Source organism: Vespa velutina, chromosome 7, assembly GCF_912470025.1.
Source record: "Vespa velutina chromosome 7, iVesVel2.1, whole genome shotgun sequence".
NCBI lineage: Eukaryota > Metazoa > Arthropoda > Insecta > Hymenoptera > Vespidae > Vespa > Vespa velutina.
Window position 1 is genome coordinate 8361382 of NC_062194.1, and position 15280 is coordinate 8376661.

The 15280-nt window shown below is 36.9% G+C and overlaps 1 protein-coding gene across 2 annotated transcripts in view; it reads left to right on the plus strand.

Annotated features, from left to right (window-relative positions):
• The first annotated feature begins 11393 nt into the window (after window positions 1-11393).
• LOC124950652 (LIM domain-binding protein 2) overlaps window positions 11394-15280 on the plus strand; it is a 122672-nt gene continuing 118785 nt past the window's right edge. Inside the window, exons 1-2 of one of the 2 annotated variants that reach the window (XM_047497632.1) lie at window positions 11394-12974; window positions 13621-14275. In XM_047497632.1, the coding sequence (XP_047353588.1) occupies window positions 12950-12974; window positions 13621-14275 (680 nt within the window). In that variant the 5' untranslated portion in view covers window positions 11394-12949. The remainder of the gene's footprint in view (window positions 12975-13620; window positions 14276-15280) is intronic. The other variant, XM_047497633.1, reaches the window with a different exon arrangement.

Here is a 15280-nt window from a genome sequence, read left to right on the forward strand (position 1 = left end):
TATTTGCAAATGTTTCTTTTTTTTCTTTATTTTCACTTGTTTGTTTTTAAATATGTTCTATGTATTTTATATGTATTTTATTTGATTTCAGCTCGAGCAGAATTTTGTCGTATTTTTTTGATTATTTACATTTAATTTCCAATGTATGACAATAATTTTTAATTCTAATAAATAAGCTTAGAATATATTGTATTACTTGATTGTTATAAAAAAAAATTATTGTTACTTTTTCTTTTCTATTTATTTGTTTTAAAAATGAGATATTTTTCGACAATGATATTAATTTTATCTTAGTTTATTTCATTGCTATAATTATTATAAATGCATATTGGCTATATGTAAATAGTAATTTGTTTTTCGTTGCTCTTTTTTCCTCAATAATCTCATGTTTGAACTTTTTCCTTTGCTAATTGCTTTATTTATCTAGTTTTACTTCTTATCTCTTCTGTCTGTTGTGGACATGTGATTTTATTTTCAGTTTTTTTTATTATAGCTCTTCAGTTGCTTTCCCTTTTTTATTGCCGCTTTCACTGGTTATTTTTTAGGTGTCCAAGTTCATCCTCTGATCATCGCGATTATTTTGAAATAATTTTTTTCTTTCTACCGAATTATCGATAAATTTAATATTTCTCGTTTCTTGCTAATAGTGAACGATTTATTTTTAATTTTCTTTTCTTTTTTCCTTTCTTTTATTTGTTTTCTTCATTCTGAATATATTTTTTCTCTTCAAATTTTCTTACTATATTTCGCATTACACATTTAAATTCATCGAAGTATTATTTTAACCTACTTTAATTTTCGTTTCTTTTTCATTTTCGTTTTCGTTGTTTCTGACATTATTTCTCTTTTTCTTTTTTTCCATTATTTTAATTTTTTTATTTTGTTTCTCTATTTTACCTATCTATATTTGTATTAGTAGTTTCCTTCTTGTCTGACAATGAGATATCAAGTTTTCAATATGTATGTTATTTGGATTTAACAATGCTACAAATTATCCTCTTTGTCTTCTCTTTTCTCCATTATTTTTCTTTTCATATTATTATTAATTTTTCTTTCCTCTTTACTTCTTTTTTTTATTAATGTTTTTTATCCACTCCTCTGTTACTTGATTGAACAACGTCTTGATTTTTTTTTATTTCTTTTCTCTGTTTCCTTTTGTGTTCTTTTGATAAAAAATTTCTGTTTTTTGAATTTCTTTTCTTTTTTATATATTTATTTCTCATTACCTAAATTTATACAAAAATCTATCAATCCTCAAAATGACAAAAAATTAATTAAACACAGTACAGATTCAATAATTTCGTAGTCTTTATTTTCCAAAATATTATTATACAATTATTAGAACTATTAAGTTACAGTTTCATTTTAGATTTATAATTTTATTTTATAGTAAACTTCCGAATCATTTTTTGTGATTGAAATAGTTTTATCAGACATTTTTTGTGCAGTTAATATTAAAAAAACAGAAATAAAATTGTAAATAGTAAAATATTAATCAAGCGACGATAAAATTAATTGGTAAAAATAAAATGATCAAATTATACTTTTAATACAGTTAATATTGAAAAAAAGGAACAAAATTGTAAATAGTAAAATATTAATCAAGCGACGATAAAATTAATTGGTTCTAAAAATTTTCAAATTAAATTTACTTAATTTTAGATTATTGAGAGTTGGTAGCTTTCTGCATAGTTTAGCTCAATCGAGTATCTATATATATAGAATTGTAAAGGACCAAGTAGAATAAAAAAAAAAAAAAAAAAAAAAAAAAAAAAAAAAAAAAAAATAAAAAAAATAAAAAATACATACTTTCTAATTATTAAGTATTTCTTAAATTTTTTAAAATTTTCATATCCTTTTTTTCGCACCTCATATACACCTCTTTTAATACTAAATTTCATTTATAGAACTCTTAAAAAGTTTTTTCATTAATTTGACATTCTAAGAGAAGATTATCACGTCTGAGGAAGTCGAAAGATTTTTCGGATGAATTATGTATATTTGATATATTCAATTATATATTATCTAAACTTTGTATTATATATATTACATATAATTTATTATTTTATTAGTAAATTATTTTAATTTATTTTATATATATATTTATAATATCATATATCTATTATTATATATATAATATTATATATCATATATCATATATATATATATATATATATATTTATAATATTATATATTTAATATATATATATATATATATATATATATATTTATAATATTATATATTTAATATATATATATATATATATATATATATATATATTTATAATATTATATATTTAATATATATATATATATATATATATATATATATATATATCAGGGGGACTGGAAAGTAATGTCGTTTCTGCGCATGTCGATATTTGATTGTTAAAAATTGTTAAAAATTTATTCGTTCGAATTTAATTTAAGAAGCGATTACCTTCCGGTCCCCCTAATATAATAATTTTCGTAAGATTATATAATAAAACAATTTGGCTTTAGCAGGGAATATTTACAACAAAAAACAAAATGAATGCCATATTTATTATAGTCAATACGCTGTGTCATTTTTTCATTTTTCCTTTTTCCTTTTTGTTTCTTTTTATATTAATTACTTCGTATCACACAATATTAATTATCATAATATAAAACATTGAATACACGCAATGTCATTTATTCCATTACATATCTTACAACAAACGTATGTACATACATCATATTTACATATTTTACTTCCTATTTATAAAACCGTAGTTATATCATCTTCTTTATTACTTAAAAGTTAATCAAATATGTTTTATTTAAATGATTAATTACAGGCAGATTAAATCAATTGAAGGATTTATATAATACAACTGCCAAACGCACAAACAGGTTGATGATGCATTTTGTGACGTTAGTGACATAACGTACGCATACGTATGCATACAAACAAATACTAACGTAAGTTCTCCGATACATTGTACATACATACGTATGAATGTACATGCATAAATACACATACAGACAGACACAGATACATAAGCAACCATATATAGGTTCCATACACACGTATACAAGTAAGCACGAGCGTTGCTCTGTGCAACGCGGTGACCGAAACGGTGGGGTGGAATTGTGTTTGCCTCTTCATCCCTCGGTGACAACCGACAAACATACTCCGGTGTAGCATTGTCCTCACATCGCCGCACGTTAAACTACCTTTGTGTAACTTGCGGCCATCGCCTATACCTGCCACTCGGAGACAAAATTTTCGAAAAGTCCGTCTCGTTGTATTCGATTTGTAGATCCTTGTGAGTTTATGTGTGTATGTGTTTGTGTGTCTCCCTTCCAAGTCCCACGGTACCACGTTACCCCCTCCTGTTCGCCCGTTTATCTTTCATAAACTCTCTCTCACTTTCTCTCTTTCTCTCTTAGATATGTATCTTTCGACCATGGCAAGGAAATAAAGGCACGGTAATTTCTTCGTCGATACTGCCAACCACCGAAACTGAGTTTGCGTAGAACGTGCGACATTCGAGAGTTGGTCTTTTACAAGACGGGTGGGTGGGTGATTGGGTTGGATGGGTGGGGGTTGGGAGAAAAGTTCTTCCACCCAGTAGGAAAAACTTTTCTTTTCTTTGCTTTGTTTTTGTTGTTGATTTTTCTCTTTTTGTTTCTATATTTTTTTCTTTGCTTTGACTTTTTTCTTTCGCTTATACATCTCTTACAGATAGAAATTAAAGAATATAATATATATATATATATATATGTGTGTGTGTGTGTGTGTGTGTGTATGTGTATATATATATTTCTTAATGACGATTATAGATCAGTTTTAGATGTTAAATTTCATTGAATCAAAGATCAAAAGAGGCCGTGTCAATAGTTTATCAATATGTTTTGCCATTGCACGTATGTGGTTGTACTTTGTTATATCGATCGAGAGCAAGAACAACATGGTTTTTAAGAGAACGTGGGTGGAAACGTGCGATCCTTGAACGTACGAATCGACCTCTCGACGTTGTCTGTCGTAGTTCGACGGAGAAACGACGTTCAGTACTATGGAAAGAAAAAGAAAGAAAGAAAAAGAGAGGAGAGAGAAAGAGAAAAAGACAGAGACAGAAAGAGACAGAGAGAGACAGAGAGAGACAGAGAGAGAGAGAGAGAGAGAGAGAGAGAGAGAGGCAGACAGAGAGAGAGAGAGAGAGAATAAGAGAAAGAGTGAGAAAGAATGAGAGAAAGAGAGACAGAGTACGTGTGTAACCGACGTGACGTCGTTCTTCCGGCCGGTTCTCATGAGTTCTTCGCCCACTAGACAATAGTTTACCGTATCGACCTATACCTTCTGCCTTTCCTCTCCTCTCCTCTCTCCTTTCCTTTCCATTCCTTTCCTTTTCTTTCCTCTCTTTCTCTCCTTCTGTTCGTTCTATCGTTTCTCTTTTCGTCTTAGAGTCGATTTTATGCGTGTTCGTTCCCATCCGATCTTCTTGCACACCACATCGTGCTGCCGACCACAAACACTCCGTTGCTTTACCTTTTCTTCTTCTTCTTCTTCTTCTTCTTCTTTCTCTCTTCCTTTTTTTCTCTTCCTTCTTCTTCTTCCTCTCCTCTTCCTTCCTCTTCTTCCTCTCCCTCTCCTTTTTTCCATCTTCCTTCTTCTTCTTCTTCTCCTTTTCCTTTTTTTCCTCTTCCTTCTTCTTCTTCTTCTTCTTCTTCTACTTCTTCTTCTTCTCCTCTTCATTTTTTCCTCTTCCTTCTTCTTTTTCTTCTTGTTCTTCTTCTTGTTCTTATTCTCCTACTTCTGCTTCTGGTCTTTCCATTACACTAACTTCAACTCTGCATTTATATGTGTGTGCATAGCGCGCATGCGTGCGTGCTTGCGTGTATGGTGTGTGCGCGTGCGCTTGCGTGTGTATGTATGAATGTACGAACGTAACACGGACTCCAAGGTTTCCGACTTCGTGCTTATACGTAGTAAAAGTTTCGAAACCACGTTGAGAACGAACAAATATGCAACTTTCTTGTTTTTTTTTTGTTTTTCTATTTTTTTCCTTCCCCTACTATCTCTCCACCAGTACATCACTTGTCTCTTCTTACGCTCGTAATCCTTTTTTTTTTTTTTTGATTGATTTTGATTTATTCATCTTGTTGCATATGCATTCGACATTAGAATTGTCATTGTCAATATGAAATAGATTAATGTTAAACGTGAACATGTGGATTTTTAATTCTTTTTTATTAAGTCAACTCAATGCTTCCTCAGTTACTCATAAGTATTATATCACGAATCAGTTAAGGAACGAATATACGAATAAACAAAACGAATCGCGTAATCGTTATTACGCGAATAGAAACTTTTTAGAAAATAATTGAAATTGTACGAACTCGAGCGTAACTCGTTTACATCGTTGGTAGGGTCAGCCGTTTTCCGAAGGTTGAGATTTGTTCCGAACTTCGTATGAATGAAACTTATCCTAATATCTTTGAAGGATGGAGAGGGAAAGATCGGAGTGAGGGGGCTGCTTTGCTCGGAAGCAAGCAAGAGAGACAGAAAGTGAGAGAGTGAGAGAAGAAAGAGAGAAAGAGAGAGAGAGAAAGAGAGAGAGGCAGACAGAGAGAGAGAGAGTGAGAGAGAGACAGAGGGAGAGACAGAGAGAGAGAGAGAGAGAAAGAGAGAATGAGAGAAGAGGCGGATCAGACTAGTCGTCGTAGTCGCGAAGCAAAAGCGCAGGAGAAGTCCGCTAAAGCACGTGCGCCGCCCCCAAGGGCCGGTGTTCTCTTGTTCGTCTCCCGGATCGTCGTTCGAGCGGGGGTCAGTGGAACGTACTTGTGTACGAACTGTCCGAGACTGTCACTCGCCTCGTGCCGAACCACGTGCTCGCTCTCGAGACGAAAATCAACGACGAGAAAATACCGACCCTCGCGTTCCACTTTTCTGTTTTCTTTTTTCTTTTTCTTTCTCTTTCTTACTTCTTTCCTTCCTTCCTTTTCTTTCGTCTCTTCCTTTTCTTCCCCCACCCCCTCCGCTTCTTTTTTCTTTCATTTTTTTTTCCACTCCTTCACCCCCTCCCCCCTATATACACAGTTTCAATAACTATTCTCCACTACCGCCTTGCCCCTTCCCTTCGAACATCATCATCATCCTATCCTATTTATAAATTTTTAATCGGGACCTGATTAAATCTAACTCTAGGCTCGAACGTTCCTATCGTGTTGTATACTCTTATCAAGTATATATATTTATATATATATTACTTATCTATATATAATATTTAATATATATTATCTATCTATATATGTAATATATTATCCTTTTGTTTTGATACGTTTCCGCGATTTTCTTCGTTCGTTTATCGATCTATAAGACGCTAATTTAAATGACATAACGGTTAATAAAAATCGATCGATCGATCAATTCCAATATAAGTTCTGTTATTATATAATATTGTTTTTCTTTCGATCGATTACTCTCAGGTAAGACAATTCTCAAGTAACTTGGTCCGATGATTGTATCGAAACAGAGAGAAGATTAGATTTATCGTAGGTATCGTTTAGTTTAACCGAATGTTTATTACCGGTGTCACCGCTTTTAGTGTGAGTATCAATCTTTAGAAGAGCATTCCAGTTTCCTAAATCTCTGATTGACTGTTGTTGACCATCATTAATTTAGTTGAACTGTAAAGTGTTAATCCTAAGCACTAAACACTGATCGGTCTCTTCGTTCTTGAGGAAGATTACTGCTAATCTTCTATACGATATATCTTGTTCCATAAACATTTCCCAAACTGGACTGAGTGTTGGATCGGTTCTAGATCCTAAAACAACCGATTTACTCTCGACCAATCCAATTCAAACCGAATCGATCTCGACTGCTCTGCTCATTCCTATTGGTCAATCCGTTTTTGCCATATCAACCGTAACACATTATAATAGACTGTTATATATATATATATATATGTATATATATATATATATATATATATATATATATATATATATATATATATATATATATAATGTACATCAATACGTATTACGGAAAACACAATCTGGAATATCGGGTGCTGAACCATATCAGATTTCTGATTTCAGATTCCAACTACTGTGTATCATCGAATATTTATGAGATATTTGTTTCCGTTATATTATATTTTATTATATTTCATTCGTATTACTTTTATTCCTTTTTGTATACTCTTCCCTATTTTTATTTTTATTTTCGTACCATTCTTTCCGTTTCTTTTTCATTTCATATATTTTATTAATAAAACTTATAATACGATATTTTAAATCGATCCATAAAATTTTAATTTTATGTCTTATAGTAATTTTCGAAATATTTCTCCAAAGTGAAAATAAAATTATCAAATATTTTTTTATTGTATCTTTAATGGATATATATATATATGTGTGTATATATATTTAATAATTATAAGTGTAGGAGTTATCATTTAATTTAAACAAAAGCAGAGCGCATAGGTTATGTTAAAAATTCGACGCGTCGAATGTTTCTCTCCATTTTTTTTCTTTTTTTTTTCCTCTTTCTTCCCATTCTCGATACATAGACTACTATTTTTCCGAAAGAAAATGAAAATTCTCTCTTTTAGCGGAAGGAGATTCCGAGGTTCGAAGAAGAAGCATAGCCGCTCGAACAAGACGGTACGAGACGGGAACACGATTCTTTCTCGCGTAGCCGAGCATCTCTCTTCTACGGCGCGCATTTCTATGCAAAGACGGTACGTCGAGTACGTCCTTGAGACTCGTGGGTGAATAAGATGCACCGTGGCTCGTGCTAGCGAGCCGCTTCGCTACGCTTTTCTAAACTCTCTTCGCGCTATTCTACGACATGTTAAGAAAGTCCTCGCGTGTATCGTATTCTTCAATTTCTTTCTCTCTCTCTTTTTCTTCTTTCCCCCCCCCCCCTCTATCTTTTCTAACCATCTTTCTTTTTCTTTTCCTCCCTCCTTATCTTCCGCGTCGTTCTTCTCTTTCTTTTTCTTTTTCTCCTTTTCTTTTACCTTATCTTTTTCTTTTCCTTTTTTTCTTTTCAGAAGAACTTGAAAAGACACGAATGCAATGGTGAGAATGGCTGGAGCATATTAAAAAAAAAAAAAAAAAAAAAAAAAAAAAAAAAAATAAGAAAGAAAAAAAGAAACAAACTCGAAACGATTTTTCATTTGGATCGCGATTACACGTCATACTTTCGCGATAGTCCCAATGTCTACTTTCACGATCCTCCTCTTTACTATCCTTTCCGTTCGAACAACCTGGTAAGAGGGAGGAAGGAAGGAAAGAAAGAAAGCAGGAGAGCGCGACGATGAAACTTGCAAATTGACGGCGAACCGAGCATTATGTACATATATATATATATATATATATATATATATATATATTTAATAAGTTTTCTCGTTTATAAAGGGTATATAAGTGGGAAGGAATAAAGAAACATATTCACATATTCCGTATTAATTATAGTGAGTGTGCAAGGTATGTATTATGTAAGTAGGTTATGGAAAGAGAAAAAAAAAGAAAGGGAGGAAGGTGGAAAGTAGAGGAAGGAAAAATATATATATGCATATATATATATATATATATATATATATATATATATATATATATATATATATAAATCAAAAAAATACAAAAAAGAAAAAAGAACGAAAAAAGAAAGGAAGAAAGGAAGAAAGACAGAAAAAAGACGGAAAGAAAGAAAGAAAGAAAAAGAATACATGTATATGTGTGTTTATGTATGTACGTGATAAATAGATAGATGGAAAGATAGAGAGAGAGAGAGAGAGAGAGAGAGAAAGAGAGAGAGAGAGAGAGAGAGAGAGAGACGGAGAGAGCGGGAGAATCAGTCGAGCGATAGTTCGAAGCGTTAAGCGTCGCCTCTTCTCGACGTATCGTCGCCTAATAGAATGACGAAGCCGTCCGGACGGCGTGACCTCCCTGCCGACGTGCACCCTCCCCACCCTTGTTCTTGGTCCGTCGAAAGGAAACGAGTGAGCTAGATAGAAAAGAACGAAAGAAAGAAAAAAAGAAAGGAGGAGAGAGAAAGATAGGAAGAGAGAGAAAGAGAGAGAGAGAGAGAGAGAGAGAGAGGGAGAGAGAGAGGGAGAGAGAGAAAAAGGGAAAGAAAGAGAAAGAGAGGGAGGAAGTGGAGGAGGAAGCGCAGAGGAATAGAAGGCGCAAGGAGGGTGGGTAGGGCCGAGGGGTGAACCCCTTATTGATTTTTAGGGTGACACTGTCAAGCGGCGAGTGTCGAGGGAGGACTTTGAAAGGCCGTGGCGCCTCGTGGGAGGGGGAAAAAATGTGGCGGCCGACGCGGTAGCGTACGCGCGCGGAAAAGGTTCTTTTCTCTCTCCCTTTCTCTCTCTCTCTCTCTCTCTCTCTCTCTTTCTACATCTATCTATCTCTTTCTCCCGTCGCATTTCTCGAGACATTTGTACTATTAATTGTTCCAAAATATCTAAATTAATCGTTTAGTACCATTTTTCTTCTTTTTTTTTTTTTTTTTTTTTTTTTTTTACTTTAATACAGTTGAATTGATTGACATTGCGTCACGATCGATTTGATTTTTTTTCCTTCCATGGATATAACTCGGAGAAGGTAGGAAAAAAAAAAGTAAAAGAAAAGAGAAGGAAAAAGAAGAAAATGAAAAAAAAAAAATCGAATCTATTCGGTTGAAAGGAGAAAGGCGTAGAGAGTCGTTGCGCTCGGGGGTGCTCTGCACACCGGCTCTCCCTTTTTCCGTGACCCCTTCCCCCTCTTCCCGCAACCATCAACGGCCCTCGCCACAGCCCCGCGCCCTCAACCGTTCGTCCTCGTCGCGGTCAGGGCCGTATACAGCGGCGTGCACGCACGTATTCGTATACCACGTGGGGTATAGCCGGACATTTATTTTCTTCCTTTCATTCAATGATTTTTCCTCCTCCTTGTTCTTTCACTTTTTTTTTTCTTTTTTTATTTTTTTCCCTTGGCTTTTTTTTTTTCTATTTATTTATTTCGAACGAACGGCAAGTATGTTTGTCGTAAAACTGTGGATAATTTCTTTCTTTCTTTTTTTTTTTTTTTCCTTTTTTTTCCCCTTTTCCATCAGGAATACGTTCCCGGAATCGAAATCATCGTGTGATTCCGTCGTTCGGCATGCGGGGAGGACAAACAGTGAAGCAAGAGAGTAGTAGCAAGCGAATGAGTAAGTGTGTGTATGTATGAGAGAGAGAGAGAGAGAGAGGAGAGAGAAAGAGAGAGATAGGGTCACGCATGCAACAGGCGACACCGCCAAACTTTCCTCCTCTCGATTAATCGATCGGAAATTAGAGGGCTCGCGGGATAATAATCCTGAACGGTGTTAAAATTAATCGTGCGGCAAGCGCGGATTCACCTTCGTATTCTCTATCTACCTCTATCTCTCTTCTATCTATCTTTTTCTTCTCACCTTGTATTTTATCCTAATTGTAAGCGTCCGATAGTATGTACGACGACGAGGACAACGAAAAAGATTACGACGAGTATGAGGACGAGGACGAGGACGACGTGGTGTCACAAAAAAAAAAATGTCGAACGGTCGCTTCGCTCTTTTTATTATATTTGTATCGTTTGACCGAGTATATTATATTATTTCGATATATTTTGTAATATATATATATATATATATATATATATATGAATGAAGAAGCGATGTTACGAGTTTCGTTAGGAGTTTCCTTTTTAAAATCGAACGAATAGAACGGAACGTTCGATGGGATCGTGATAGATTATGTGGAAATGAAAAATATATAAGTAGAAAGTGAGAAGGAATAGTTCCGACTTCTTAGTCAAATTGTAGGAAAAAGTAAAAGGGAGGATGGTTAAGGTTCGTACAGATGGGCGGGGTGCGCTCGACTCCGGCCAATGCATCGGCCTCAATAAAAATGGCAGCAGTTTCGCGTTCACGCGCGACGCGCCGACGATCGTTGCCGATAGCCAAGGAAGAGATCATCCACTAGTTGACGCTTCGAAGCGCGCAACGCGGAGAAGAGAAAGAGAGACAGAGATAAGGTAGATAGATAGGCAGATAGATAGAGAGAGAAAGAGAGAGAGAGAGAGAGAGAGGGAGAGAGAGAGAAAGAGAGAGAGAGGAGAAATAGAGAGAGAGAAGGAGAGAGCGAACACGTGGTCGCTGTCCGGGTGTCTCGTTGCAAAGGTGTGTGCGTGTGTGCGCCCCTTTCCTCGTTGCCTTGCTACGTTCCTGACGCGCACGTGCGTACCTGCATTTCCTCGCGGCCGACGGAGAGGTGCGCACGTGTGAGGGGGCGAAAGAGAGAGAGAGAGAGAGAAAGAGAGTGAGAGAGAGAGAGAGAGAGTGAGAGGAAAAGAAGGAAGAAGGGTAGGGAGGCAAGGGAAGAACCGACCGATTGCACCACTTCTAAAAGAAACGTCGACGAAATACAGAAGAAGAAGAAGAAGAAAAATAATACTCGAGAAAATTAAGAAGAAGAGAGGAAAGCCTGAGCTACGGAATTTTTTATATTTGAGGTATTTCGAAAGTATCTACCTCGTTCATTCTGTCGTTTTAAAACTCGTCAAGTGATATCCAACGTTGACGTTAGATAGAAACTCATGATAGTTATAAGAGAAGGAAACTTTGTTTCGATAGAGGAATAGTAAAAGAAAAAGAAAGAAAGATAGAGAGATAGAGATAGAGAGAGAAAGAGAGAGAAAGAGAGAGAGAAGAAAAGAGAAAGAGATAGAGACAAAGATAGAGACAGAGAAAGCGAGTGTGAGTGAACACAAGAGTAGGGGGAGCATCGGTGGCGCCATCGACGGCGCGCACGTCCCTGTCGAAGAGAGAGGTGCGTCTGTGACTGACTCCGGTGGTGTTTATTCGCGCTCGGCTCTCCTTCTCGTTCCCTCTCACTCGCACCCCGCGCACGCCATCCTCGTCGTTCTCGTCGTCGTACATCGTACGTAATCGTTTGCTTGGTCACGTCACGTCGTCACCATCGTCATCGTCGTCACTGTCATCCTCATCGTCGTCGTCGTCGTCATCGTCGTCGTCGTCGTTATTGTCGTCGTCGTCGCCGTCGTCGTTCTCGTGATTGTCGTTGTCGTTGTCTTCGTAAACGTCGTCGTGATCTTCGTGGTTTCTTCGCTATCGTCATCATAATATCATCGTGTGTGCCGTTGGTCCACTGCCGCTCTCTCTCGGCACGAGAGAGCGAGCGCGTGTGCGTGTGAGAGTGTGTGTGCGCGTAGCGCGTCGTGTGCGCGTCGTGTGCGCGTCTGCCACCGTTGTCGCTACTCTCTCTCTGTCTCTCTCTCTCTCTTTCTTCCTCTTTCTCTCTCTCTCTCTCTCTCTCTCTCTCTCTACGCTCGTGTTTTGGCCCGTCGTAAATCCACGGACTTTTTTTTTTCTACAGTGCGACGATGAATGAGACTTGAGCGGGATGTCGGGCCTTCGCACGCGTCCCTTGCTCGGTCCGCGTTCGTATAACGGCGCGAGCTCGTGCGGGACATTCTAAGAGGGGTGAGAGCAACACGAAATAAAGCGCGACCGCGAAGATGCCGGCGACGCGACCGCGACACGGCGGCTCCTCTTTCTATTTTCGAGAATCGAACTATCTTCCGGTAAGTACGCGCGCGAGACCCTGCACGCGATCGAGAACGCCGAAAGAACAGTGATCTGTGTTGTGCGCGAATTAAAAGGGAGCAATAGTGCTTCGTTCCCACTCGCGAATTGGTCTCCTTCGTCGTATTGGAGGTTAGGTTGCCGGTACATAACCTCAAACGTTCAGAGTTTCGTATTATTCTTAACGTTCTCGCGCGGAATATATCAACTTCGTATGAGATAATCGGCCTTAATTGATTGTTCGTCAACGAGAGCTTTTATTTTCTCACGTTTTTTCGTTCCGACCGTTTTTCATCTCGTGCTGGATTTTACTACTGTGTGTGATCGGTGCTATGGAATGAATCGGTGGAACATAGGACAATGAAGGCCAATGGGACGAATAATGGTGAGTTTTTATATCTATTTTATTGTTATTCGTTTTTTTCTAACGTTGCAACTTGTTTCTTGTGGAGGTTAGGATACAGGTTAGATAGCCTGCATAGATAAATTGATGGACACAAAATCTATGCTGATCAAATTCTTTGCATATATTCTGTATCATTGTCTTTTTCAATAGCCTTCTATAGTGCGAGAGATCTTAATAATGCTATTTCTGTTGAAGAATATTGTTATATGTAGCAAACTAGTCTTTTATATGTTACATCACTGTTATAACATCCATATTTAGTTGATATGCAATGATTTTAGATTAAAGAATAGAAAAAATTTATGATAATAAAAGTGTACAACTTGAGATAAACTGTTTACTATAATAAAATTCCAAGATATTGCATAAACAGTATTATAATATGCTTAATAGATTAGTGACGCAGTAAGTTTTCTATAAATACCAATAACATCTCTCCATATCATCTTATACATACTTATCTTGCATATAGTTTTAGTACTATTAAATAAATATCAAATCAGAATGTTATGAACAAAGTATTAATGTAATATGGAATCTTTCTTCCTTAGAATCGCTTTTATCAAGTTTTCTCCTTTTGAGTCAAGAAATATTTCATTTATATATATATAATATTTTTTCCCAGGCTGCAGCCGCCTGAACACGCCATTGGCAGCCACCACCACGCTGGAGGATCCAGGGACACCAGCCTCCTGGAAGGGCCCGCCGCCCGGCTCGGAGGCATCACCTTTTACGCCGAATTCTGTTGGTCAGGGTGGAGGTCCGGCATCGGGCCCTTACAATAATACGGGTGGGCCACCTAGTAATGCTGGTTTTCAAGGACCAAGTCCGTTTCCTGGTGGAGCCGGAAGTCCAGCGGGTGCGCCACCGTATCAAGGTCCACCACCTGGTTCAGCAACACCTCAGTATACAGCGTCTCCAGCACCAAGTGGTTCGTCAACGCCTGGTCCTGGACCACAACCAAACTCCTCCGGATTTCCACCTCCACCTAACAATTCCGGGCCACCCTACAATGGGCCCGGACCTAGTCCATTTGGTTCACCCTCTGGAGGACCGCCTCAGTTCGTCGGTAGACCTGGTTCCTCCGGTCCACCTTTCGTACCTCCAGGAGGTGGCAATCCTCATTTTCCTTCACCTGGTCAACCCTTTGGTGGACCACAGTACGGTATACCACCTGGAAGTCCCTTCGGACCTGGAGGACATCCCATGACGGGTCCGATGGGACCTGGACATCCGGCCATGATGGGTCCTGGTGGTCCTGTCGATAGAATGGATCAAGGGTGAGTGTCCTTTAATTTACTTTAATATAAATATCGTTACGGTATATTTTTTCATCAGTCATTACATAATTTCGTACGTTTATATTATAGTTAATTTATATATACATATATATATATATATATATATATATATATGTATATATAAATTATATATATACATATAGATCATTCTCAATTATGGATCAAGCGTTAATAAAAAATGTTAAGAGAAATACAATGGATATGTTCGTAACGCAGTTTGTGTTTATAATTGATAAAAAATTATAGTTTGCCGATTAAATCTTTATTTTTTTTTCCTTTTTTTCCTTTCCTTCAAATTCTGTGGCATTGTAACGCGATTATGATTCGGGTGGGCAACATGTGGGGAGTGTTATACGAAGTAGCAATTATCGTTCCGGCGGAACGTGCGATAAGAAGATGGTGCATAATGCAACACGATGAAAGTCTCATTGGATAGTGTAATTACTTTGCGAGTGGGACTCTTCGCGAATTTAATTAGTCCTTAACCGGAAGTCTCCCTTCTTCCAAGTTTTAACGTGCTCACGCGATTCAGAGCTGCTTCCTTCGTCCTTCCGATAGGAGGAGGAGGAGGAGGAGGAAAAGGAGGAGAAGAAGGAAAAGGTAGGAGAAAGAGGGAAGTTAAAAGAAGAAAAGAGAAAAGGAGAAGGTAGAAGGACGAAGGTCGAGGTGCATATCATCGACATGTAGAACACGAGAGGACGCTGCAAGTTGTTTTCAAGAGGCGCGGATATTCCTAGATAAGATTGTTTCCCAGGTAGTCACTGTTATTTATCGCTTGTATTCCGGTCAGTCCACATTCTTCGAGATCTCAGGAACCCTTAGAATTCGTTTCTCGTATTTTAATCTATTTCTTCTTAAGTACGATGAAAATTGTTTATTACGAGAAAAAAAAGATCAAACAATTAAAGAAAGAAAAAAGAAATATAATCATGATTCTTACTTATATAATAGCGAGAAGGGTGAAGAAAAAAAGAAATAATATAT